The 24,784-nt window shown below is 35.4% G+C and overlaps 2 protein-coding genes and 1 non-coding gene across 6 annotated transcripts; 2 read left to right on the top strand and 1 right to left on the bottom strand.

The window, feature by feature from the left end:
- The first annotated feature begins 319 nt into the window (after window positions 1–319).
- On the top strand, window positions 320–19,679 carry LOC115994857 (actin-related protein 9). Of its 4 annotated transcripts, none has more exons than XM_031119155.1 (21): window positions 320–432; window positions 540–612; window positions 718–827; window positions 924–983; window positions 1,082–1,147; window positions 1,513–1,615; window positions 3,205–3,395; window positions 5,382–5,502; window positions 6,708–6,772; window positions 9,667–9,756; window positions 10,935–10,985; window positions 11,892–12,023; window positions 13,384–13,473; window positions 13,569–13,639; window positions 13,718–13,917; window positions 13,990–14,033; window positions 14,128–14,177; window positions 15,171–15,216; window positions 17,351–17,401; window positions 19,128–19,274; window positions 19,409–19,678. In XM_031119155.1, exons 1-20 carry the CDS (start codon window positions 430–432, stop codon window positions 19,269–19,271), a joined length of 1,761 nt encoding a protein of 586 aa, XP_030975015.1. In that variant the 5' UTR covers window positions 320–429; the 3' UTR covers window positions 19,272–19,274; window positions 19,409–19,678. The 4 variants fall into 4 exon arrangements, with proteins under 4 accessions (XP_030975015.1, XP_030975016.1, XP_030975017.1 ...); XM_031119158.1 differs by having other exon boundaries at window positions 392–432; window positions 3,187–3,395; XM_031119156.1 differs by lacking the exon at window positions 17,351–17,401 and having other exon boundaries at window positions 3,187–3,395; window positions 19,409–19,679.
- An 829-nt stretch (window positions 19,680–20,508) lies between these two features.
- LOC115951054 lies at window positions 20,509–20,636 on the top strand. Its single transcript, XR_004083190.1, has one exon. It is a non-coding gene; the product is annotated as a U11 spliceosomal RNA (small nuclear RNA).
- Window positions 20,637–23,520: 2,884 nt separating this feature from the next.
- Window positions 23,521–24,583, bottom strand: LOC115993783 (enoyl-CoA delta isomerase 2, peroxisomal-like). Its single transcript, XM_031117758.1, has one exon. It carries the CDS (start codon window positions 24,470–24,472, stop codon window positions 23,747–23,749), a length of 726 nt encoding a protein of 241 aa, XP_030973618.1. The 5' UTR covers window positions 24,473–24,583; the 3' UTR covers window positions 23,521–23,746.
- Between the last annotated feature and the right edge of the window lie 201 nt (window positions 24,584–24,784).

The raw sequence follows: 24,784 nt of genomic DNA, 5'->3' as shown, positions 1-24,784 counted from the left end.
TGGATTAATTAAACCCTTCGATTCTCCATTCACCAATATTGAATAAGTGACCGTTGTAACACACAACATGATAAGACTGATCCACCTTTCTTATTCTTAATTATAAATAAAATACTCTTATTCTTAATTTTTTTTTTTTAAAAACCCAGAAATTTAGGGGAGATTTAATAACGTTGTTCTAGTAGCGTTGTTTATATATTTTAGAAATACGTGTAAGTAAAAAAGTGTATAAAAATACATGTAATGTAATGTTAATTAAAATTTGAAAACATGGTTTAAATACGCATACTGTACTGCCCATAAATTTTAGCTCATTAATTAATTTTGCCGTAAAAACAAAAACCGAAAACGCAGTGGAGCAACGGGCAACGGGCGATTTGAAATCGGAGTAGTTGTTGCAGCAAGCAACTCACTCCTCTTTCCTTCACCATGGTAACAACTCCCAACTCTCAAACCTCCTAATCTTTTGCTTTCACTTGCACTGCCACTCGGAATTTTAAAAACTATGTGATTATTTATTATTATTTTGATTTTGGCAGGATTACCTAAAAACCGTGGTACCTTCACAACTCACCGCCGAGCGAGGCCCCAATCTAGTCGTCATCAACCCTGGTTACTACTCTAACCCTAACCCTAACCCTAACTCTCTCACCACGCTACTGTTTTGCCACTACTGTTTTAGTTTTTACAATCACAAATTGCAAAAACACCTTTCAGGTTCTGCAAATATCAGAATAGGCCTCGCAACACACGACACTCCCTTTAATATTCCTCACTGCATTGCACGCTATACCAGCCAAGTCCCCAAGAAAAATGTTCAAGACCAGGTTCGCTGTTACCGCTTTATCACTTACGTTTTCGAAGTTTTTTAATTCATGATTTTCTTCTTGTTGATTCTTGGATTTGGTTTGGGCTTTTTTCAGATGCTCAATTCTCAGATTACTACTGCTCAGCACATGGAGCGTGAGAAGGCATATGATGTTGTGAGTCTCAGTCTATGCACATTGTTATCAACTTTATCTTCACGGTTTAGGGAACATTTTTCATTATTTAAATTGTAATTTTGTTTGTTTTTGAAAAGATCGCGTCGTTGTTGAAGATACCTTTTTTGGATGAAGAGGTTGCTAACAATTCTTTCCCTCGCAAGGTATGCCTAGTGATTGGTACAAATGATTCTTAGATGAAATTAGATGTAGTTATGGTGATTTGATTAACATGACCTGTTTTTTGTATTGTTTATGGTGTTTTGTAACGTTTCCTATAAACAACAACAACAAGCCTTAGTCCCAAAATTTTGGGGTAAACTATGGATTCTGAATCAACTAGTCAGGGTCGGTCACATGTATTATTTTCTTTTATTCTATTCAATCCAAACTCATACTCTATCACTTAATTGACATGTTCTTTTGACCATTTCTATAGTGTTATTTTCTATCCAAAGTCATTTTCTTCTATTGTCTACAGAGCAGCCCTTAGTCCACAATCAATGAAATTGATTAAATTGTTGTACAGATGGGACGTGTTGATGGGTATAATCCACATAATAGCAAGAAGGAAACAGCATTTACTTGGACTGATGTATATGAGAAGGAACCAAATTCATCTTTGCCATTAGGTAACAAAACGTTTATAACATTTTTCTGTTTTGTCTATTTGTTACTGACTTCGCGTGCACATTTTTCTGAGCATCTTATTTGAGGTGGACAAAAGAGTTGTCTTTCTTTTTCTTCCCTTTTGGATTTCCTAGATTTGTGTACTTTTTGGCTAGTTTATCTGGCTTTCCTTAGTACACTGCCTGTGTACTTGGGGAGCATCATGTACTATACTTATTTCCTTTTAATATATATTTCTTTACAAAAAAAAAAACAGATAAAACCTTCCATATAGTTATAGAAGCATTGCTTGAGAACTAAAACCTTCCAATTATAAAAGCACTTCAAGTGGTGTATTTAAAGCCAGTGAGGTCCTAAAAAAGTGATAAAGAACTAAAAGTGCCACCCAAGTTGGTGCTTCTAAAAAGAATTATAGAATCACTACTACTAGAATGGTGTCTCCAAAAAAATTATGACAGTAATTGAAATAGTGCCTTTTCAAGTTCAATGAAGGCATTCCCAAAGAAAAGCAGAAGCACTGTTTGAAACAACACTTCCCAAATTATTAAGCCTTGTTGCATATAAATAGGGTTTTTTTCACATGCAAGTTTCGCCTAGAACTAAGTTACACACACACACACACCTTGGTGTTTTAATAGAACATCCTTTGCTCTTGTTGTTTTTCATCAATTAGTTGCAGTCCTAATGATTTCTGCGTGTATTGCTTGGCAAGCTTTGGTCTTGATCCATCTTGATATAAGTGAGTGAGTCACTGCTGCATGCTTAAACTGGGAGGTATCAGGGAAAAGAATTGAACCATGTTAGTTTTCAGTTCCCCATTTTTGTGAATAATCTCTCAGGTCAACTGGCTAATATTTTACTCCATTCCCACACACTGGTGGTCTGGGGTAAGGTCTGCAAGCATAACTTACACTGACTGGCCTAATCTGGCCATAGAGCCTGTTTTAAGTTGTTTCTGCAATCCAGAACATGGCCCACTCTGCAGTAAACAACATGAGCAGTCTCATTTAACAAATTCTTGTTCTTTATTGCTACATTGCTGGTTTTCTAGGTCATAATTTTCCTCTTCTACCACTGTAATGGTTTTTAAATTTATTTTTCCTTTGCTTATTGTCAAGCAATGTACCAAATGTTGGTTTGTTAAGAAGCAAAATATCCATACATCCATAAAATGTGTGTAACTAAAATGAGAATGTTAAGTGGAAATACATAGAAAGATAGGATTCAAAATTGGATAGAAGCCAATGGTTAGACTTTTCGAGATAAAGCTTTTGCCGGTATTATATAGCTTTTGTCAAAATAAGCATGCTAGTATTTAAGGCTACTGTAATCTTGTATCAGTATATTCTAACTTTATTCAAAACTCAAGGCATCAATATATGTCAGTAAGTGTGATGGGTTCACAGCATTCTATGTTTATTGTACATGCACAGTTCTCTATGCCATGTGATTCATCCTTTGATTGATCTTAATCTGGCAAATCAGTTTGATCTTAGTTCCTACCAAATGCTATTTCAGTTTGATCTTAGTTTTTATACCTTTATATATGCATATATTCAAATTGGTTATTCAGGAAGTTCGATAAATGAAGGTGTGGCTAATGAGTCTTTGGACCAGCATGAAGGCAGCAGTTCTAAGGAGCTTATTTCTAGCAAACCTAAATTCAGACAATTCATTTTTGGCGAGGAAGCACTTAGAATATCACCTACAGAACCGTATTGCTTACGACGGCCTATTCGCAGAGGTCATTTGAACATTTCACAACACTATCCCATGCAGCAGGTATAGTTTTTATGTTTCGGTGTTGGGGTTTTAACAATTGTTCTTCTCTCTCTGAGTTTTTGTCCTCCCTTAGTTTAGTTTCCTGACTTCCCTCTGTTTGTTGTGTTGTTTGTTCCTCTATTTATTTATTTATTTTTTTCTAGTTGTTCATCATCATGAACTTCTTGTATTCCTCTTTTTTCTATCATTTATAAAAGTTTTCTGATTACCTATAAAAAAAAAGGTATAGTTTTTATGTTTATTAGCTTCCTCATGCATAAAAAATAAATGATTTCCAGTAGTCATATACATCAAATGCAAGTTTTCTCTTCGCCAGGAGGAAATGCACATGTTCTTCTTAGGATTCAGTGTCCCGCATGCTGCCCCAGTTTGTTAGAAACATAGGACATGCAGTTGCAACTTCCCCAATCTATTTTGTGGTCCAGATCATGAAATTTTTGTGCCTGATTAAATATTTCCTGTTCCCTATTATTATTATTATTATTATTATTTGGAATTTTATTCTGATGGGATGTATTAGGATAATGGTCACAAATTGCAAGAGGAAGGGAAAAAGGAAATGGATAGATAAGAAACCATTTTTACACTTGAAACCTGATTTCATATTCTTTTTTCTTTCTTTTGGATAGATAATAAGACTTTTATTGAAAGAACTAAACATTGTGTTCACAATGGTGAACACTCTAAACAAGAAACAAATGCAAATAGTTCAAGAACTAAAGCTAACAAATTGTAAGAATTCAAAAATTGAAATACACTGCGTAAAACCCCAAATACAAGCCCACTAAAAAAAATTACCAATGAGAAGAGATTTTAAGAGGTCTAAGGGTCTCTCATTGTCTTCAAAGGTACGGGTATTTCATTCTTGTTAAACTAACCACATTAAACATACTAGGACCATATTCCATGTAGTTGACAGGTGCTTTCCAAACCAATTCCTCCAAGCAAAAAGATGATAGCTAACTGTTTTCAGTATTACCCATTGGATCCCAAACACCTCAAAAACTTCACTCCATAAAGCATGAGAAAACTTACAGTAGAGTAGAAGATGATCCACAGATTACCCATCACAACGACACAAGCAACACCTATTAACCAGGGACTGACCTCTCTTAATTAGATTATCAATGGTGAGTATCCCACCCCTAATTGCTGTCAATAAAAAGAAAGAAATCTGTTTGGGCACCTTTGCACACCAAATGCACTTCCAAGGAAAACATCAGTGAGAGGACCAGACAACAAATTATAGTAACAATGCATATCAAACACACAAGTTTGAGTCAACTTCCAAGTCAGGTTGTCATACCCCTCACCCATTGGAATAAAGAAGCTCAAAAAAAGAACAAACATTTTCCACCTCCCATTGAAATAAAGGAACTTTTATAAGCACACAAGCAACACCTATTAACCAGGGACTGACCTCTCTTAATTAGATTATCAATGGTGAGTATCCCACCCCTAATTGCTGTCAATAAAAAGAAAGAAATCTGTTTGGGCACCTTTGCACACCAAATGCACTTCCAAGGAAAACATCAGTGAGAGGACCAGACAACAAATTATAGTAACAATGCATATCAAACACACAAGTTTGAGTCAACTTCCAAGTCAGGTTGTCATACCCCTCACCCATTGGAATAAAGAAGCTCAAAAAAAGAACAAACATTTTCCACCTCCCATTGAAATAAAGGAACTTTTATAAGCTATATAAGCCTATCCCAATCATACGTTCTTCCATGGTAAGTGAGCTACTGCATACATGTTCCTGTACTGTATACCATCATGTTTGTTCCAGGTAACACTACTCAATGTTTTGTTTTGTTATCATTCACCTTGATCTTGCAAATTCTGTGGCCGACAAATATGGAAATATTGGTACCAATCTTCCTCATTGAAATTCTTACGCTTCAATTTCTAAAGAAAGTACAAAACAAGACTGTTTTTCAGTGTTTCACAAACTACTGTGCCTCACATTTTGCATATTTTCAGGTATTTGAGGATCTGCATGCTATTTGGGACTGGATTTTGATAGAGAAATTGCATATCCCTCTCAATCAAAGAAACATGTACTCTGCTATTCTTGTTGTGCCAGAAACATTTGATAATCGTGGTATTTTTATCTCAAATAGTTCTTTATAGATCATGATATCTACAGTTGGAGAAATCTTCTTCTTAATCTTTGCTATCTTCTGCTATGCTGTAAAATTATCCTCGAGTTGTATAGAAGTTTATTTCTGTCTATGACTCTGTCTCTGTGACCTGAATCATTGTGAAATTGTCAGTGACTTTAGTTGCTGTCCTCTCTATAATGTTTATAATTGTTTAGAAGTGTCAAGTGTGCTCTTAAATTGTTTCTGGATCATACTCCTTGTTTATAGGAATTCCTTAACATCTATCATATGCATCTTAAATGCCTAACCCTACATGTATCGAGGAGGTCTGCATGTCAAGTACATTATAGACAATTATTTTTGAAATCTTGGAGTCTCAGTTGTGTGTAGATTTTTCTCCTGCTTGAACTTAAAGATAATCTCTTTGTAGATTAAAATTTGCTTACCAGATCTAGAACTAAGACACCATACTCATGCTTCTTAAAAAGCTTTTTGTTTCTATGTTGGATACTCTTTGTACTAGCAGACTTAATACTCTTGAAATTTAAGAATTGTGGATATTCATGGCATTTATATTTTGTTTTAAGGGAAAAAAAAAAAAAAAATTTGGTTAAGCTTTTCAATTTTAAGCATCCCTGAAACTTTATCTCATTGTGGTTGTCAGTCTGCACTCTGCAGTAGTGTTAGTGTGCATCTTATTATATTGTAGTGGGAGTTCAGAATGATGTCATTTTTTATATGTTGACTTTATTGATTTCAAAGGCACAAGCTCTGCTACCTGGTTTAAGTCTGTTAAACTTGTACCATAAATTTGGGATCTAGTTCCCATCTTAGGTTGAACTACTCCACCTATTCACCCATCCACCAAAATAATTAATATTTTCAAGTTGTGCCAGTGGCTGCTGCATACTAGCTAACATTTTTTGTGGCTAACCAACTTTGATGTTACTGGATGAAGCCATACTGATATAATATTGAGTATTTTTTATTCTGCAAGCGTAGTTCATGTCACCGCTTGACATGCCATTATAGGAAAGATAATGACTAGACTCTGTTAAAAACTGCATTTTATAGTTTTCTTGTGGCCTAAGAAATAAGGATATTTTACTTGCACTTTCCCATCTTTACTTATTTCTATCTTTTTGAAGAGAAAAATTGGGGAACTATTTTAATTTCCTATTTGTTGTCTGTTTGTCACATGCAGAGATAAAGGAAATGTTAACCCTAGTGTTGCGAGACCTGCGCTTCAGCTCAGCAGTGGTACACCAGGTGAGATATTTGATTATTTATTAAAATTTTCAAATGCTGACTTCTAAATTTTCTATTCATGCTGGGTTCAAATTATGTTTTATATTCACCCTAGTTTTTTTCTTGAGATATTTATTTCTTTATAGTTTGTACTAATCTTGTCAAACTGGAGACATGTAAGTAAAATTTATTGTTGTCTCTTAGAAAGAGGAAGAATGACATGATTTTTTCCTTCTAGAAAGATTCCATTGGTGAGGTGTTTCTATTATAGACTCTTCTAGAAGATACTATTTGTGAGGTGTCCTTACCAACTATCACTATCAGAACATTCTTTGTTATATTTTGTAAATGCTTCTTCTACATATGTGGAATGGATTGGGTGAGATCTATATGGAAAAATAGCTCCTTTTCACATTTTCTCTTCTCATTAACATGGTATCAGAGCAATGAATTTGAATTGTTTCCTTGCCTCTAATTCATTCCCATGCCTACCCTTTGTTTTTCCCTTCCTTTTTTTACCCTCTCTCTCTCTTATTTTTTATTCTCGGATTGCTCTGTTGGTTGGTTTTGGTTGTATTGGGTTGAACAATTTATTGATTTGAATGATGTTGGGATGTGTCTGAAGACATTGGAGCTAACTTCTGTCATCATCATCATCATTGCAATTGAATTCTGGTAGTGGAACAGCAGAACAATGTCCATGGCTGATACTCAGAATGGCTTTTTTTTTTTTTTTAATTTAAATATTGTTGGTTGATGTGTCGATGTTGTTTATGTGAATTTTTGGTGGATCTATGAGATTTTAGGTGGTTTTTAGTCAGTTCTGACACTATCATGGTGGTTTCCGATGTGAGGAGTTGCACGTTTGAATGTTTTTTGGTCGTCAATGACCTATGCTGATGTTGGCATAGTGGTCTTACGAAGTTTCTGAGTGTCACTACTCACCAGTGTTGTCAGAGTTGGCAGTGACATCTCCTGTTTGGGCCTCGATGTTGATTGTTTCCTACCCTAGACAAGGATAGCTTAGTCTGGATAACATTATTTGTTTGGTTGTTGGTGCTACTTATTCTCTATCTTGGATGAGGATATCTTAGACTAGATAACACTATTCTGTTTGCTTGTCTGGACTCTGGTAAACTCAGTTTTAGGAGGATAATCTAATTATGTCTCTCACGCTATCTAGTATAAAATTGAGCATTCGGATCACTTTAATGCCCATTCAATCTGCAAAGGCTATTTCAGAGCATTTGCAACATATCTATTTTGGATCAGAGAATTTCACTTGCTTGTATGACAAGCAATGTTTTGGTCTTGAGCAAAGGAATCAGAGTTGGACTGTTACTCACAGGTCATGCGTGTAGTCAAAGAGAGGAACTTGTATCGATCACTCACAACTACCATTTTGTATATGGGGAATGAGATGTTGTTCAATGTCTTAGTGATTTGAAGCTTGAGTATGAGCTAGTCACAGATCTTGTGTAATCATCTTTCCATGGGATTTATTCTTGACTTTAGTGTTCTACTCTTTCTGGATAATGACGCCAAGCGCTTTACGTTTGTTGCCTTTCGTGGGTTGTGAAAAATAAGTTTACGCAAGATTAAATAAGAGAGAAGAGTGAAAATCAACATAGAAATTTTACGTGGTTTGACAGTGTGCCTATGTCCACAGGAGTGAGCGGCTAATAATCCACATTATGAGAAATTAGGGTTACAACAATGTTTATATAGCATAACCCTACCCGGTACGAATTCCCAAAATACCACTATACCGTACCGACCATTTGGCTAGTGGCCCATGATCAAATATAAGCCAACTCTAACATATACGTAGTTATCTCTCTATCACAAGACCAAACATCTCATACGAAATTATTGCGGTGAGATAGCTCTTAGAAGCCCCAAAACTTTAAATTGGGACGATGCTATTTGAACGATTGAATACATAAAGAGAGCTCTAGGACGAGGCATATTGTTTAGAAATAATGGTCATCTCAGGGTAGAGGCATAACTGATACAGACTATCACCTTCAGATAGAAGGTCCACCACAAGGTATTGCACCTACTTGGGAGGAAATCCCATACATGGAAAAATTAGAAGCAAATTATAGTTTCCTGATCAAGTGTAGAAGCTAACCTCTAGTAGCTAATTTGGTTACAACACTTTCTTCAGAAGTTAGGCTTCTCAGCAACTACTCCTATCCCACTATCTTGTGATAACCATGACGTCATACGTATTGTTTCCAATCTTGTTTTCCATGAAAGGACTAAGCACATTAAATTAGACTTCTATTTCGCACAAGACAAGATACTAAGTAGAGAAATAGTTACACAATTTGTGAAGAGCCTTATAGCTCAACTAGTACTTCCTAGTGTTTCCAATTGTGACGTCCAAGGTTCAAATCCCCCTTTTCCCAATTATCGAATTATCAAAAAAATTGAAAAAAACCAACTTGCTGCTGTCTTTATAAAGCCATTATGTAGGAGTTTATTAGGCCTATATGTTCCAACCTAGGTTTATATGACATATATGCTCTAGCTTGAGGGGAGTGTTAGAAAGAGGAAGAATGCTATGATTGCATCCTTCTAGAAAGATTCCACTGGTGAAGTGTCTCTATTCTAGACAATTCTAGAAGATACTAATGGTGAGGTGTCCCTACTAGTTGTCACTATCAGAAATTTTTTTGTTATATTTAGTAATTGCTTCTCCTATATATGTGGGATGGATTGGGTGTGGGCTATATAGAAAAATAGCTCCTCCTTTTCATATTTTCTCTTCTCATTAACATTCTCAATGTTGTTGTTGATCTTTCTTGAATGCATTTCCACGTGTAGAATAAAAATGTTTTGGCTGTAATTAATGATTCATCTGGGATTTCCCTAGTAGATGATGATTTATACTGAATTGGGTGATGCAGGAAGGTCTAGCTGCAGTTTTTGGGAATGGGTTATCAACAGCATGTGTTGTAAACGTAGGTGCTCAGGTGACATCAGTCATTTGTGTTGAGGTAACTGAAATATGTGTGAAACCTATTTTTTGCTTGACATTCTGAACCTTTTTCTGCACTTCTGAAATCAAATATGTAAAAAACTTCTTGTTTTGTTATCCGGCTTGCATATGTAAAAATTGTGTGAAATCAAATATGTTATGATTTATTTGTTTTGATTTTTATTTTTTTTATTCTATTATGAAGATTGTACATTTAGCAAAAATATTTTCCTTCTTCACAAAAGCTTACAGTTTTCCCCATATATTGCACTATTATAGACAAAGTTTCCCTCCAAACTAGTTTGGAATTTTTTTTTACAACCCATTACATGACAACTCATAAAACCATCAACTACTACCTTCAATGCTTCCATAACTACTCATAAGGATCAGCTCTATTAGCTTAACTACAGATCACAACCATGTGAGAGCATGTTGCCACTCCAGAAATATGTGTGAAACCTATTTTTTGCTTGACATTCTGAACCTTTTTCTGCACTTCTGAAATCAAATATGTAAAAAACTTCTTTTTTTGTTATCCAGCTTGCATATGTAAAAAATGTGTGAAATCAAATATGTAAAATCAAATATGTGATGATTTATTTGTTTTGATTTTTATTTTGATTTTTTCTATTATGAAGATTGTACATTTAGCAAAAATATTTTCCTTCTTCACAAAAGCTTACAGTTTTCCCCATATATTGCACTATTATAGACAAAGTTTCCCTCCAAACCAGTTTGGAATTTTTTTTTTACAACCCATTACTTGGCAACTCATAAAACCATCCACTACTACCTTCAATGCTTCCATAACAACTCATAAGGATTGGCTCTGTTAGCTTAACTACAGATCAAAACCATGTGAGAGCATGTTGCCACTTCAGAATATAAATATATATATATATATATAAATTTTAAATAAAGAAAGGGAGAAACTCTAGTACACTGTACACAGCTAGTGTGCAGGAGCTACCACTCCAGAATAACTGTCAACGAAACTACTGCCAGAGGTATGCTGTTGACGCCTCCATCAAAACCCCACAAACCATGGTATTATTGTTAGTAGAATGTCTCTCTTCCTCCCTCCCTGCCCCCTAAAGTCTTTTGGTATTTAGTCGTAGCACAACGAAGCCTATGTTTTGGAAAGTAGCGTTTCCTGCCTATAGTTATCATCTGATTGTGACTTTTGGTTTTCAGGATGGAGTGGCACTACCTACTACAGAAAAGACGTTGCCTTTTGGTGGTGAGGTTTGGTCCATCTTTCAACTCGTTACTTATGAATTAGCTATAAATTTACAAGGAAATGGTTCTTTAGTTGTTACTATTGGAAAAGAGATTTTTCCGTGCTTCTTCACCCTTATTAGTTAAGTATATGAGGAAATTGTTCATCCCTGAAGTTGCGTTGTTTGGAACGTAGACACCAAATTTTGTCATTTCATCCTCTCTCTCTCTCTCTCTCTCTCTCTCTCTCTCTCTCTCTATTTTGTTTCATTTAAAATCGAATTCTATACCCATGTCACTCCTATTATACTTGACTAAACCTCATCTAATTATTTATGTCAACAGTGTATGCCACCAATTTTTGCTTCTCTCTCTCTTGTGAATTAGCTTCTGAGGTCAAGCAGTCTCAACTTGTGACCTTTCTGACTGATTTCTTGTTTTCCAGGTGCCTTAAACTTGTATCATATCTTGCCACTGCATTTCTTTGCTTTTGCATGAGCCCAATAGTCCTAGACAGTTTTCTTTCTTTTATTTCCTGTATGTGTTAAATCTTTCTTCTTAAAGGCGCATGACACCAAGTATTTAAGTGCCATGCAACTCAAATGGTATCATGCCTTGCTGCTGCATTGATACGTTATCTTACAAATAACCTAATCTTCCTAGTTAACTTTCTTTCTTTTTATTTCCTGCTTGTCACACCTCTAAGTTCTTTAATTATCCCAGTCAGTTTTCTCTCATCTTGTTAATTTGTTTTCCTCCTTTTATTGAAGTTCCATGAAATCAATTTTTATTTGACCTTCTCTTTCTTCTAAGGTTTCTGGAATACTTCTGTTGCACTCTTTTGTGATTGTTCTGTGATAGCCTAGTCTGCTTCATATGACACATAGGTGATTTATAGAGTTGGCTTTGATAATGATCTGTTTACATTTTCAGGATATATCAAGATGCCTTCTCTGGACTCAGAGGCATCATCAGACATGGCCACAAATCCGTACTGACATTTTGACAAAGCCAATAGATCTGTTGATGCTTAACCGACTGAAAGAGACATATTGCGAAATTAAAGTGAGTTCTCTATTTTTCCTTGGGTTAGCTGATTTTTAATTATCTTTCTTTCTCTTGATTAACAATAATGGTAGCTTTCTTCTCTGAAAGAAACCTAGATTTTTTTTTTTTTTAATGTTTTTCTAAAGAGTCGGTGTTTTGGCAAACTGCATGTGAGTGAATTTTATAGTTACTATCAGTATTTTCCTGGGCCTGTCCTTGTACTCTATAGCTTGTCGATAATCTTTAATTGCTTTAGTTTGTTTCCAGTTTGCATTTTTTATCTAGGCCATGTTGGTCCCTGCCTCATGTGGCCCAAATTTTCATTAAAATTTAAGATTTTAAGGTATATTGAGAATTTAAGGTGCAAGAAGGAGGAAAGTGGGAAAAGAAAACCTAAAAGCTAGGAAGCAACGGACACTTCATTTGGGGTGCTGTACCCATGTCGTACCTGTGTCCGTGCTTCCTAGCCTGAAAGGCATAAAAGATTTTTATTAATAGCAGTGAGTGGATGCAGGGAAAGTGATGTGCTGTGATATGAATTAGAAGATGTGAGTTGCTTAGAACAAATTGATAGGTGGTTAGGCACCTCTGCAAAGAACACAAAGTTCTCAAGAAAAGCTCTAAAAGGCTTATTTCATTTACATACAAAAACCGAATTACAAAGTGCTTACATTCTGGTACTTATACTAGTTGTTTGACATTGGCAGTCTTCTAGATGATTGACTAGTGTCTAAATCCTATTGGCCAATGCTTAAACAATCATTTAACTAGCTAACTAATTAGTTACAATAGGAATAGGGTGGCTGCAGACTTAGCTACTGGTTTTGTGTCCAGCTACAACTGTAGAACAACTACTTAAATGCCCTGTATCAGAGTTATATGTAAAATTCATTACTTATCAAACTTTGAGGATTCTGGGATCGTTGCCGGATCTCAAACTTATTTTCTTTGAAACGTTGTTAGATTGGTTGTTAGTAGTGCATAGTTTTTCTCTATTGTTGGTCAGCAATTTGATAGATATTTGTAATTTGCGTGCTTGATTGTTGGTCCACAGTTGCATATGCCGTGTATACTTGGGTGACTCTTTCTTATCTTAATAAAATTCATTACTTATCAAAATAAAAAGAGCGAGTTATATGTTATAACATTAAAGAGTCCCCAGCATGTTAAATACAGGTTGAGTGATTGCTTATATGAAAAAGTTTGCTTTTTAGTAATTGACATGAATGGTGAACAAAATAGTTATATTTTTAATAGTTGATGCAAATGGTGTCTATCAAATATGTTGGAGTATTTAACGTTTTATGGGCATGAATAAGGTTAAGTTTCCTTGCTTCTTTGGTTGGACTCTTTTCTAATAATATTTTCCCGTGCTCAGGAGGGGGAACTTGATGCTGTCACTGTTGTTCATTCTTATGAAGATGGCTTGCCAGCTGGATCTCACAAGACAAGACTAACAGCTCTTAATGTGTGTCTCTTCAAACTAAATCTTGTTTTATTTATTTTGTCCTTTCAAGTGTACCTAGTTTGGCAGAACAATTTTCCTTATGGATTTTTTAATAGGTTCCTCCTATGGGTCTGTTCTACCCATTGCTTTTGGTTCCAGATGTGTATCCTCCACCACCCCGTTCTTGGTTAGTAGTTCAATTGGTTTGCGCATGAAGAAATCGGTAATAATTTGTGATAGTAATTTTAATTGTTTACCTTACTAGGTTTCATGACTACGAGGACATGCTTGAGGATACATGGCACTTGGATTTTCCCAGAAGATCTGACATATCAGATGGTTTATATCCTGGCATGAATGTTGGATTACCAATGTGGGATACCTACCCTGTTTTTACAGCTAGACCAAAGAAAGAAGAGAAGGTTGGCATTGCAGAGGCTATCACAAGTAGCATTCTTTCAACAGGTACGTTTGGATATATTTCTCTCAGTGTCGAGTAAGTTATACTAATTAAACTGTTTGGTGCTCTATTGACAGGGCGTATAGACCTCCAGAGAAAGTTGTTTTGCAGCATACAATTGGTGAGTTTTTGGCAGCTCTGGTGGACTGTGTGAGATCCTCTTTTAAATATTGAATGTTGTCAGGAGGAAATGACATTTTTTTTTTTTGCTTTAGATTGGTGGAGTGGGTTTGACAAGTGGTCTTGTTCCTGCAGTTGAGGAGAGGTTTGTTCAACTCTTGCTTTTAGAAATAATGAGTGTGATTTTGGGTGCTAACAGCGATTATGATATTTTATATGATGGTCTGCATAAAATATAAAATAAAGTGTGAATCTTAATCTTGACAAAGAAAACCCATCAGGATAGACATTCATTCCTTTTGCTGGATTATTGCCTAACCATGTGTATCAACATCAGAGAGTATTAGGCCTTTTGCAAATAAACTAGGTTAAAAGACTGCAGTTGTTAGGCCAGGAAATGTACCAGTTTGTTAAGTTATAGGTCTACTCCAGTAAAGAAGGTTCTAACAGGCTGATTTATTTTGGTGTTTTGTGCTGTGATTTATTCCTTGTAGGAGTGCTGTATAAGGTCGATATTACATTTACTAAGTGCTTTAGCTGTGAGGGATTTTACCAAAAAGATTTCAAATAAATTGACTTCAAAAGCGCATATGTTCATTTCCTAGTCCCAGATACCTTGTATTTTGAGTTGATTCACTATATTAGGGTGCTACTACCAAATTTTCTGTTGCTGGATCTTGTTACATTTTGTGTCACATTCACCCTTTTTCTGTTTGCCAAGTTTGTTAGGGGAAACTACTGATAAATGCTACTTTTGTGTTAATACTTTATTTGATAGAATTTCACAGAGAATTTCATACTTATGTAATGGAGCCCCTGGAGGACTGAATCTGTCCAATTCATTTTAGTCTTTGCCATGACTAGTGGAGTTCCCTTTAATTTGCAGTGCCTGCCTCACTCTTCCCATTAATTTGTTAATTTTAACCCTGATTTTTGGTGGTGGGGTGAACATTGCAAATTTATTTCAATTAGAGTTGATTGAAAAAATTTGTAGTTTAGTATGGATAGCTAAAATTATACATTAAATCAAGTACACTGTTAAATGATTTCTGAAATGTAGTGGACTTATTCAGTTCTCTTGTGAGATTCGAACACCCTAATAATGTTTAAATGTCTTATTTGTCATTTATTGTTGCAGAGTTTTACATGCAATTCCTTCAAATGAAGCAATTGATACTGTTGAGGTTAGTTTAAACACGTTATTTCCTTCTTTGTCAGTTTCATTGTTTGGATAATTGATGTAAATAGAATCTGCTTTGGTTGTACTGCAGTACATTCTGCTTCTTGGAAATTGCTTCTGCATTCATAAAATAGCTTCTTAACACCAATTTTTAACTAAGACCTATGATACACAATTCAACTTCTTTGAATTTCTGAACTTTTAACTTCGGAAAAATCATATTTTGATCTTATTTATTAAATGATGAAATAAGAATATAACTTAAATTCACTTATGGATCATAAAAAGTAATAGCAGGACCTCTTTGCAACTGGGATTTCTTTTTTCATATTTTATGAATTTTGGCTGCTAGATTCAAACTTCTACATGTCAAGGATACCAATCAAATATATATATATATATATATGTGTGTGTGTGTGTGTGTGTATATATATATATTGTAGAGTATGTCAGTGGAACACTACCATCAAACTTTCATCTGGGAGCTTAAAACTTGAAAATTAGACTACCACAGTAATGGTCCTTGTTGCATAGAGATGTAAGTGATCCAAGGCATGCACCATTCGCTTTAGAAGACACAGGTTTTGTCAAAGTGGAAGAGAGTGATGATAGTTAAAACAAGTGCTTGTTTTCATTGGTTTATTGGACTTTAAAAAAGGGCAAAAGTACAACTGTACCTAGAAAAATTAATAACTTTAAAAAGTTGTACATTAGCTGAATAAGCTAGAAAAAAGCCAGTAAACACAATATTGATAATTGCTGTAACTTACCCTTTACTATATTTAAAAAGTCAATACCCCTTTATCACTAAATTTTTAATAAGGAGAGTAGTTTTGAAAACTTGTGCATTTTTTATTTGAAAGGCAATGCATTCAATGATGTTCCTTAAAAAACTGGATTTTCTAAACTGGATCAACAAAATGGGACGTAGAGAGTAATATTTATGGTTTGCAGGACATTTTGATTCACAGTTTGGCATGTAGGACGGTTGTGTAAATTGTTGCACAAACTTGTTCAGACTCAAATTATGGGCAAAGAATTTATCCAAAAAAAAACCAGAAAAATAGAGAAGTAAATAACACCTACCAAGGTTTGAATAAAGGAAAAAAGTGGAAATAAATTCAGCTAGGTTAGAACCCTAGATGGCTGTGAAAACCAACCTTCACAAACCAAAAGTTTCCCATATCTCATTTCTAATTGAGCTAATTTGTTGAAAGATAAACATACACTCCCTAACCCTAGTTACCAAAAGTTACATAGACATAACAGCTTAACAATCCCATAGGCGAACCATGAACGAGTACAGCAATTATTTAATATACTCCCAACACCCAACCGGTCTGACTTTTTTATTAAATTAGCCCTAATCTTCTTCTTGTACTGATGAACCTCTAAGTTCAGGCTGATTGCTGCTGCATCTTTAATAGTACAAAATTCCTTCATTCACCCATACAAATGCAGATTGTTTCCTGATAGATATAAAGGAAATGCAGAATTAAAGCTATTAGAAATTAATGTCAAGAAACTTGAGCATTTTTAGAATTTCTGGTGTTATTTAACATCTTGGTTATTATAATGCAACCAAAAGGTTAAAACATGAATAAATAATTGTTTTTATCTTTTTTTTTTATCAGTGAGTTTTGGGCCGAAGAGGACGGCAAAGGACTGATTCAAACTTAGATAAATAAATGAGTATTTAAAATTATAAATTATAAAATCACACATATATGGCCGTGTCTCCTTGTCTGGATTTTATGAATTGCCGTGTCCAAGAACTTGTGTCCATGCTAAAATGCGACAGTTATTCATACCCACAAATCATAGCAAAATAGTTGTAGCTTAGATTGATATCACTGGTGAAAAAAGAAAAGACTTCTCTAAAAAATTTATATATAGAAAGCTATGCTTAAGGGGGAAGAAAATTTATATATGTATACATGTGTGTGTATATTAGACTTGTAGTCGTAATAGTATGAGTCTCACTTATACAACTGGATGCACAGATCTAGTTGTTGGCTGTATACATGTTATCATATTATGAGCTTCTGAGATTCCTCTAGTGCCTCCTATTATCATATATTGTCTCACTTTTTTAGTTGTAGATGATAAATTTTCTGATCTTAATGTATTTTAAATAGGTTCTGCAATCACGAACAAATCCAATTTTTGTGTCATGGAAAGGCGGAGTGGTAAGTCAAGTGCACACTGCTGTTCTCTGTTATTCTAGAATCCCATTTTTCTTGTAGTTGGTCCTTGTGAAGTTGATTCTGATTAAATTCTGTGTTTGTTTTCTGCATATGTTGACTGCAGTTTCTGTCTTTATGATTGGCTGATGAGATCTTTTGATTGAATATCTCAATTCCTTTCTGTGTGCTTTTGTGGAGTACATGCCACCATAGAATACGAGAAATATTATCTGATAGTTCCCGGTGGAAAACATGCCTCCATGGAATATTAGAAATATTATCTGATAGGTCCCAAACAAATATGACTTGGATGACCTTTTTGCAATAAATATTATAAATGGCAGAATAAATGACAAGACTGAACAGTTAACAAACTTCAATAAATACAAAATTCAGGAAATATTAAACATGTATGATGAAAGTGAGAGTACTTCTTTTGGGATGGCTTGGAGAGTACACTTAATTGGCTTCATCTACTCTTCTCCCTCTAATTACTTATGCAAAATTCAGGAAATATCAAATATGTATTATGAAAGGGAGAGTACTTCTTTTGGGATGGCTTGCAGAGCACGCTTAATGGGCCTTATCTACTCTTCTTTTTCCTCTAATTAGTTAGCAGAAAAGTTCAAAAAGAATAAAGAAGAAAGTTATTTAATATGTGTGAGGTAGGGGTTGCATTGTTTGCCAATGAACTATGGCTCAACTAACTCTTCCTCCTCCCATAATAATGGGATGGAAAGTGAGGTTGTGGATTCAAGACCCATTGGGTGCATGTGTAACTTACATTGTTCACATATATATGCAATGATGACAAACAAGATAATGACACTTGTTCTTCTTTGGGATTAATGTGGTTAATCCAATTTAATATAGTTACTATTTTCAAAAAAATGCAAATTTTGGTGAAGTTCCCAAAGTGATCAAACTTGACATATTTATTTGAAAATAAAATATTATATGACGAAGACTAAGTGAATGACCTTAGCACTGAATTATGTAACTATTGAGTAATGTATATAAGGGCCAAAAGCCTCTTGACCTATTGGCACCTCCGGCTCCCCCATGGGGTGAACTTAGGCTCAACCGACCAGCTCCCCCCACCCCCCTTGGGGGTGAGCTTGACTTCCTCTGGCAAGAAAGAGAAATGAATATAAAGGTAAACCTACTTTTATCACTCCAATAAGATTGAGGTTTAGATAAGATAATATATCAGAATATAATATTTGAGGAATCAGGTTGATTAATGGAAGGAGTCAATAATGTGAAAGTCATGAGCTGATATGTGATGAGCTAAAAAGTACGGTTGCATGATTCAACTATATTAGCGTTTCCTGCTACAATTGCTCGTATTTTTTGTAATGTGTCGGTACTGTTTGGATTTCAACTTATAATATCTACATATGTAAATTTGTGTCAAACAGCGAACTTTTGAAAAGAGAAGTTTGTTATTAGAGAGATCAGTGTTGAGAATCAAAATTATGTAGAAATTTTGCTTCCCCTGAGTTTTACCTATATTTGAGTTGTGCTTGCGCCATTTGACAAAAAGTATCTCATGCATTGGATATATGTATAATTCCTCTCATAATATGGATCCCATGAAGTTGTGGGGTCCACACACTATAAGGTAAGGGTGCATAAATTTGATGTATGAGATAATTATTGCTCTTTGACATAGGATTTTAATTGCTCTACTTTTAAGAAATCCTTTGTCACAACATCTTAATGACAGATTCTCGGGATTCTTGATTTCGGCCGCGATGCTTGGATACATCGAGAAGACTGGATTCGCAATGGAATTCACATTGGAAATGGCAGAAAATACAAGGACTCTTATTTCCTTCAAGCACAAGCAATGTGTTACATAAACTCCTGAAAGGTGACAGGCCCTCCTGCTGCTTTTTTATACTTGCTCACGATAGATGGTGCTTTTTGCAACTTTCAAGCAAAATTTAATCAATGTTTTTAGAATTTCTTCTCCCATTAATTACTGGTTTCACTTTAAACTTGCAGGTTTGACTGTCAGACTGCCCTGGAGGGATTTAAACTGTGTGTGTTTGTGTACAGTGGAAGATTGATGCTTGCTTACTGTAAGGATCTAATAGCTCAGCTTTAAAAAGAGAGTATCATTAATTTTTTTTTTTTTTTAAGTCAATGTATGTTCAGTTCTTTTCTTCACTTGCACGCAAAATCGAAATTTTGCTCTTTTGGAGCCTCAAATCTACCAGGTAGAACAAACCTTAAACCCAGCTTTTTTATTGATTTTCCCCTCTTCTCCTAACGAGTACCAGGAAAGTGACCTTAATCTGAGGCTAATTTTTTTCCCTCAAAATTCAGATCACCGGATCTTAGGGATTACAATCTATTATCATATTGAGGATTTAAAAAAAAAAAAAAAAAAAAAAAAAAAAAAAAAGTGACTAAATCTAATGCTTTAAAACTTGGCTAGTTGGCTCTTATTCTTTTGAACGAATACAAACCATATTATGTAACCAGAGCGTGTGAACGAACCAGTAGAACATGCAGCGGCTTGGCTTGCAAACCGACTAGACAAATTAGCAGATGAGGTTCAGTTGGGATTATAATGGAAACCTTGCTGTCCTAGAGTGGCAATATACGGTGCAAAAGGGTCTGATAGGTTTAGTTGAATTTGAATATGATCAAATAATGCCAACAATGAAACTCAAAACTGGGAATATCTACTAGCGTTAAGATCTTACCGTAACTAAAAACTAGTTTCATATTTGTGATGAAATAAGAAGGTGCCAGCTGTGGACCAACAAAGTCCACTACTTAGATTAATCTGGGAATGTACTTGATTAACATTCTTCAACCTTGAAGTCAAAAGGACAAGGAGAAAATGAATTATTCTTCAATAGTTCTGTTCTATAAAAATGAGTACATCTAGGAACTAATACGCAGAACTGGCTCCACAATTTTATTATTATTATTTTTTTTTTTTTAAAGCCAACGAATTTCGTAGCTTGTGCTAAATGAAGTCTCTCGGTCTCTTTTCTAAGTTGTTAGTCTACAACATCCCACATCGAAAAGAGAAGAGCGGGATATCGAAAATAGCCTTCTATAAATATGGTTCGTAATCGAGTTGGGAGATTTAAAAGGGTCGGTTGGCTAAATATGCCACGCTCGCCCTAGATTGGTGAGTGCTGTATGGAAATCAAGACATATGGCTGACATAATTTGTGGAAACCAATAGGGTCGGCTCCCTCTAGCCGACCCCCCATAGCATTACATCAATTGTTATGTTCTGGAAACAAAGCAGTGTCTTTCATCTGTCAGGCTCCGAAAGCTTCTTGCTGACAAAATCACACATCAAAAAGACACGAGTGAGACATTGAAAATATCCTTCTATAAAGCTAATTCGTGATGCTGTGACTGAAAAGAGTCGGTAGGCAAAATAACGTTCGCCCTCGATGGGTGAGTGCTGTATGTGTGATAGATATATGGCCGACATAATTTGTGGAAACTGACAGGGTTGGCTCTCATGTAAGCAAATTGTATTGTGGCCTCTCATAGTCTGAATCTGAACAACTGGAAGTAATACCCAACCTTCCAACCAAAAAAAATAAAAATTTGATTCATACACTCGCTTACTTTTGTGTTTGGAATTTCGTATTCTACACAAGTACACAACATAAAACAAATTCGCTTGTGTTCACAAGCTATACAACAAACTAACATTACTCAGGCCTCCGACAGTACATAAATAAATACCGTTACTACTGCTTTAAATAAATAAAAGAAGCTCTTCTAGTCTTCCTTAACAAAAATATTGATAGGCGAAGGGATATAACCGGATTTGGCTAGGGTGTTTTCACCATGATTTGCAATATAATTGATCAGAATCAAATCTTCTTCCATGGTCCATGGCCCTTTTCTCACTTTCAGCATTTTGGGATGGTTTATTCCTATTTATTTTTGGGGGGAAGGACATGCATGGCCCTGGTTACACTAATCTCTGTGCACACATAAAAATCGAAAAACTTACTAAAAAAGGCATAATAAAGAAAAATAGGCACTAGTATTTTTAATTGAATTCAAATCTTCTAGAGTTTTTATGATATTCTACAAAGTAGATTACTTTAAAACCTCACTTTTCATTTAAAATTAATATGAATTCAGCTTCCTAAACATTAACGTTAGACCAACACCGCTCACTAAAAATCAAATAAGGTTTGATGTGTTTTAGTTTCTATTTGGATTTGAGAAAGTCCCAATCAACCAAACAACTCATTAGGTGGGCACACTTAGGTCAGATTTTAGAAGAGTCTTGTTAAATTTTGAAAATGCAACGCCATAGAATTATTGATGTAGTATGGGTAAGCCACAGGACCTTGGTGAAGAAGATACACCATGCATGCAATGCAGACATAGAAGCTTCCGTCTCCAAAAGAGTGGCTATGCATATTTGGTCTTTGATGTGATTTGATTTTTGGGTTTGATTTATTTTTTTTTTTTATACAAAAACCTTGCCCTATAGATGGCTGTGCATATTTGGTCTTAATGTGATTTGATTTTTGGGTTTGATTTTTTATTTTTTATTTTTTATTTATATATAAAAAAGCCTTGTCCTATAGATTTTATTATTATTATTTTTTTAATCTCTTGAGAGTTTGCCCTATGAAAAATCAATATAATAGGGGTGGCAATTCGTTTTCGTGGATAGTGTTTATGGATCGGGTTCGTGTCGTGTTGAGTCATGAGTATTCGGCTATATAGGTTGACCCAAACCCGATTTGTTTAGTAAACATATCAAGAATCGTCAAACCTAACACGATCTATTTATTAAATAAGTCAACCTGACTAACCCTTTTAATTAACAAATCATGTAAATGTCAATACAAATAACTTGTTTAATAACCTGTTTGATTAATAGGTCATACATAACCTAAATAACTTGTTATCAATTTCTATATATCTAAACTTAAATACAATTACAACCACAAACAATAATAACAAAAGCTTGTATCTTTATAAGCTAAATGGGTCAAATGAGTTTGCATGTTGAACATGAACACGACCTGTTTATTAAACGGGTTAACCGTGTAGACTTGAATATAATCCGAACTCGTTTAAGCCTCAACCCATGACCTGTTTATAAACGGGTTGGTTGTGTTGGATTCGCAGGTCGTGTCAAATTTTGTCACCCCTATAATATATATAATTGTATCTATTTAACCAAGATTCAGTATTTTTATCCATACTACTACATCAATAGATTCTACGTATCATATTTTTAAAGTTTGCAAAGATTTTCTTCTAAAATCCGACTTAACTGTATCCATTAGTTGTTTGGTTGATTGAGAAATTTTCAAATACAAAAAGAAATTGAAATACATCAAATAAGTTTAAGAAGCTGAATCCGTGTTTTTTTTTTTTTTTTTAAGAGTAGTTAGTAAATAAATGAAATGACAGTATTTTATACCATTAATTTTAAATGAGGGGTGAAATTTTAAAAAACTTTACCTTATAAAGTACTCTAGAAACTCTCAAAAATGTAATGTCCTTAGTACATCGGTTAATAATCCATTTAATGTTTTAACAGTTTTTTTCATTTTCTATAAAAGTTGTGTCAAAATTTTTCTAAAATAGATTATTAACCAATGCCCTAAGGACACTCGTCAGTACGACCCATATATATTATATTCTTTTAAGTCATTTTTACTAGTATTTTTTGGATTTTTTTTTTTTTTTGGGCCGAATAAAAAGACTTTATTGACGAAACAGAAACCAGAAACTATAAAATAGCCTAGCTAATAGCCTAATACATTAGCTACATTATTAGCTTCCATATGCACCCAATTAAACATCCCAACACTAGACTCAGCAGCTTGCCTAGCTGACTCTACAAAATCAGTAAGCCTCCAAGGTGACTGATCTGCTCCAGCTTTGATGGCTTCAATGCAGCTCTTAGAATCACTCTATGATCATATGAGAGTTAGACATGCCTAAAGATAAACGTATAGCCCACAAAATAGATAGCATTAGCCTATGCTTGAACAGGACGTTGGTGATCACTCTCTTTGAGCAGGCAAACATTCTCAGCTTCCCTTTTTCCGGTACTAGAACTTGGAAAATTGAAATATAAAATCTTGCACTTGTAACTCTATTTTTAAAATGTAGTATAAACTTTATACATAAAATATTTCTCAAAGTAATCCATTCATTTCCAAATACCAAATTGATCAAATTATTCCAACAATTCTCTATAACTTTTTAACAGCCCAGCCAGCCAAGGTAAGAAAATTACCTCCAACACACATGAGATGACAAAAGCTTAGAGCAGCTTTTTATTACTATTACTATTACATAATCAGATGTGAAATTATTGTCTCAAAGCTTAGACGAGGCCACGACTGTTTTAGGAACCAATCCGAGCACGCCACATATCTCCGGATACAAACTCTTCCTGATCTCGGCATACACCTCACCGTTCCACTTCCTCTTCACCAATTGCTCCCCAAGGCGCACCGCGCCTTCAACCACACTCTCCTCGCTATCGTGCGCCGCCGAGTCCACGATTCCCATCCTCACCGCCTCTTCTCCCTTCACCTTCCTCCCGGCCAGCAATATATCACGCCGAGCCGAGGCGGAGCCGATCTTTGACCTCATCAGAGCCGTGAAGTAATCTGGCAAAGTGAGGCCGATATCGACCTCGCTCATGTACAGCACGCCCCGATCGCGCCTCATCAGGACGTAGTCGTGGCTGAGCGCGAGGAGGAATCCGGCGGCGGCGGCGTGGCCGGGGAGGGCGGCGATTGTGGGCATAGGGAGGGAGAGGAGAGCGGAGACGACGGGTTTGAAGGAAGCGACCAAGTGGTGGAGTCGATCTATGGCGCCGGAGGAGGAGCCGGCGGATTGGGCCCATGCGAGGTCGAAGCCGTTGGAGAAGAATTTGCCGTGGGCGGTGGTGATGAGTGCGGAGCCATGGACAGCTTGGGATTTGACTTTGGAGAGAGCGAAGATGAGAGATTCGATGAGAGTTAGGCTGAAACGGTGGTCGTCGTCGCCGGTTAGGGTTAAGAAGAAGAGGTTGCCGCGCTTCTCTAATGTGCACATGCTTATGGATGGTTACTGGTTACAATTTCTCTCTCTCTCTCTCTCTCTCTCTCTTATTATCGTGTGAAAGCTATCTCATAGTTAGAAATAAGATGACTTTTTCCTTCACACTTGACAGAGGTACCATACTATTATCTCCAGTAGTAGACGCAGCTGAGTTGTACGGGGGGAAAATACATTTTTACCATTCTAATAAATTATTCCTGATTTACACCTTATGCCTTAAATTTGTCGATTGGCACTCCAAATTATAATTTTTGTTATACTTTACACCTAATTTAAGTTTGGTGTTAATTGAAATGAAAAAATATG

This window comes from Quercus lobata, chromosome 6 (genome assembly GCF_001633185.2).
Source record: "Quercus lobata isolate SW786 chromosome 6, ValleyOak3.0 Primary Assembly, whole genome shotgun sequence".
Taxonomy (NCBI): domain Eukaryota; kingdom Viridiplantae; phylum Streptophyta; class Magnoliopsida; order Fagales; family Fagaceae; genus Quercus; species Quercus lobata.
The sequence above is the reverse complement of the archived record's forward strand: the minus strand, read 5'-3'. Positions and strand labels throughout refer to the sequence as shown.

Bases quoted from the DNA above. Each gene is read 5' to 3' on its own strand.
- LOC115993783 (XM_031117758.1), bottom strand. From the start codon at position 24,472: ATGTGCACATTAGAGAAGCGCGGCAACCTCTTCTTCTTAACCCTAACC.
- LOC115994857 (XM_031119158.1), top strand. The intron at 1,616-3,186 runs GTAACAAAACGT...TTGGTTATTCAG, and splicing joins AAATTCATCTTTGCCATTAG to GAAGTTCGATAAATGAAGGT. The intron at 17,402-19,127 runs GTAAGTCAAGTG...TCTTAATGACAG, and splicing joins TGTCATGGAAAGGCGGAGTG to ATTCTCGGGATTCTTGATTT.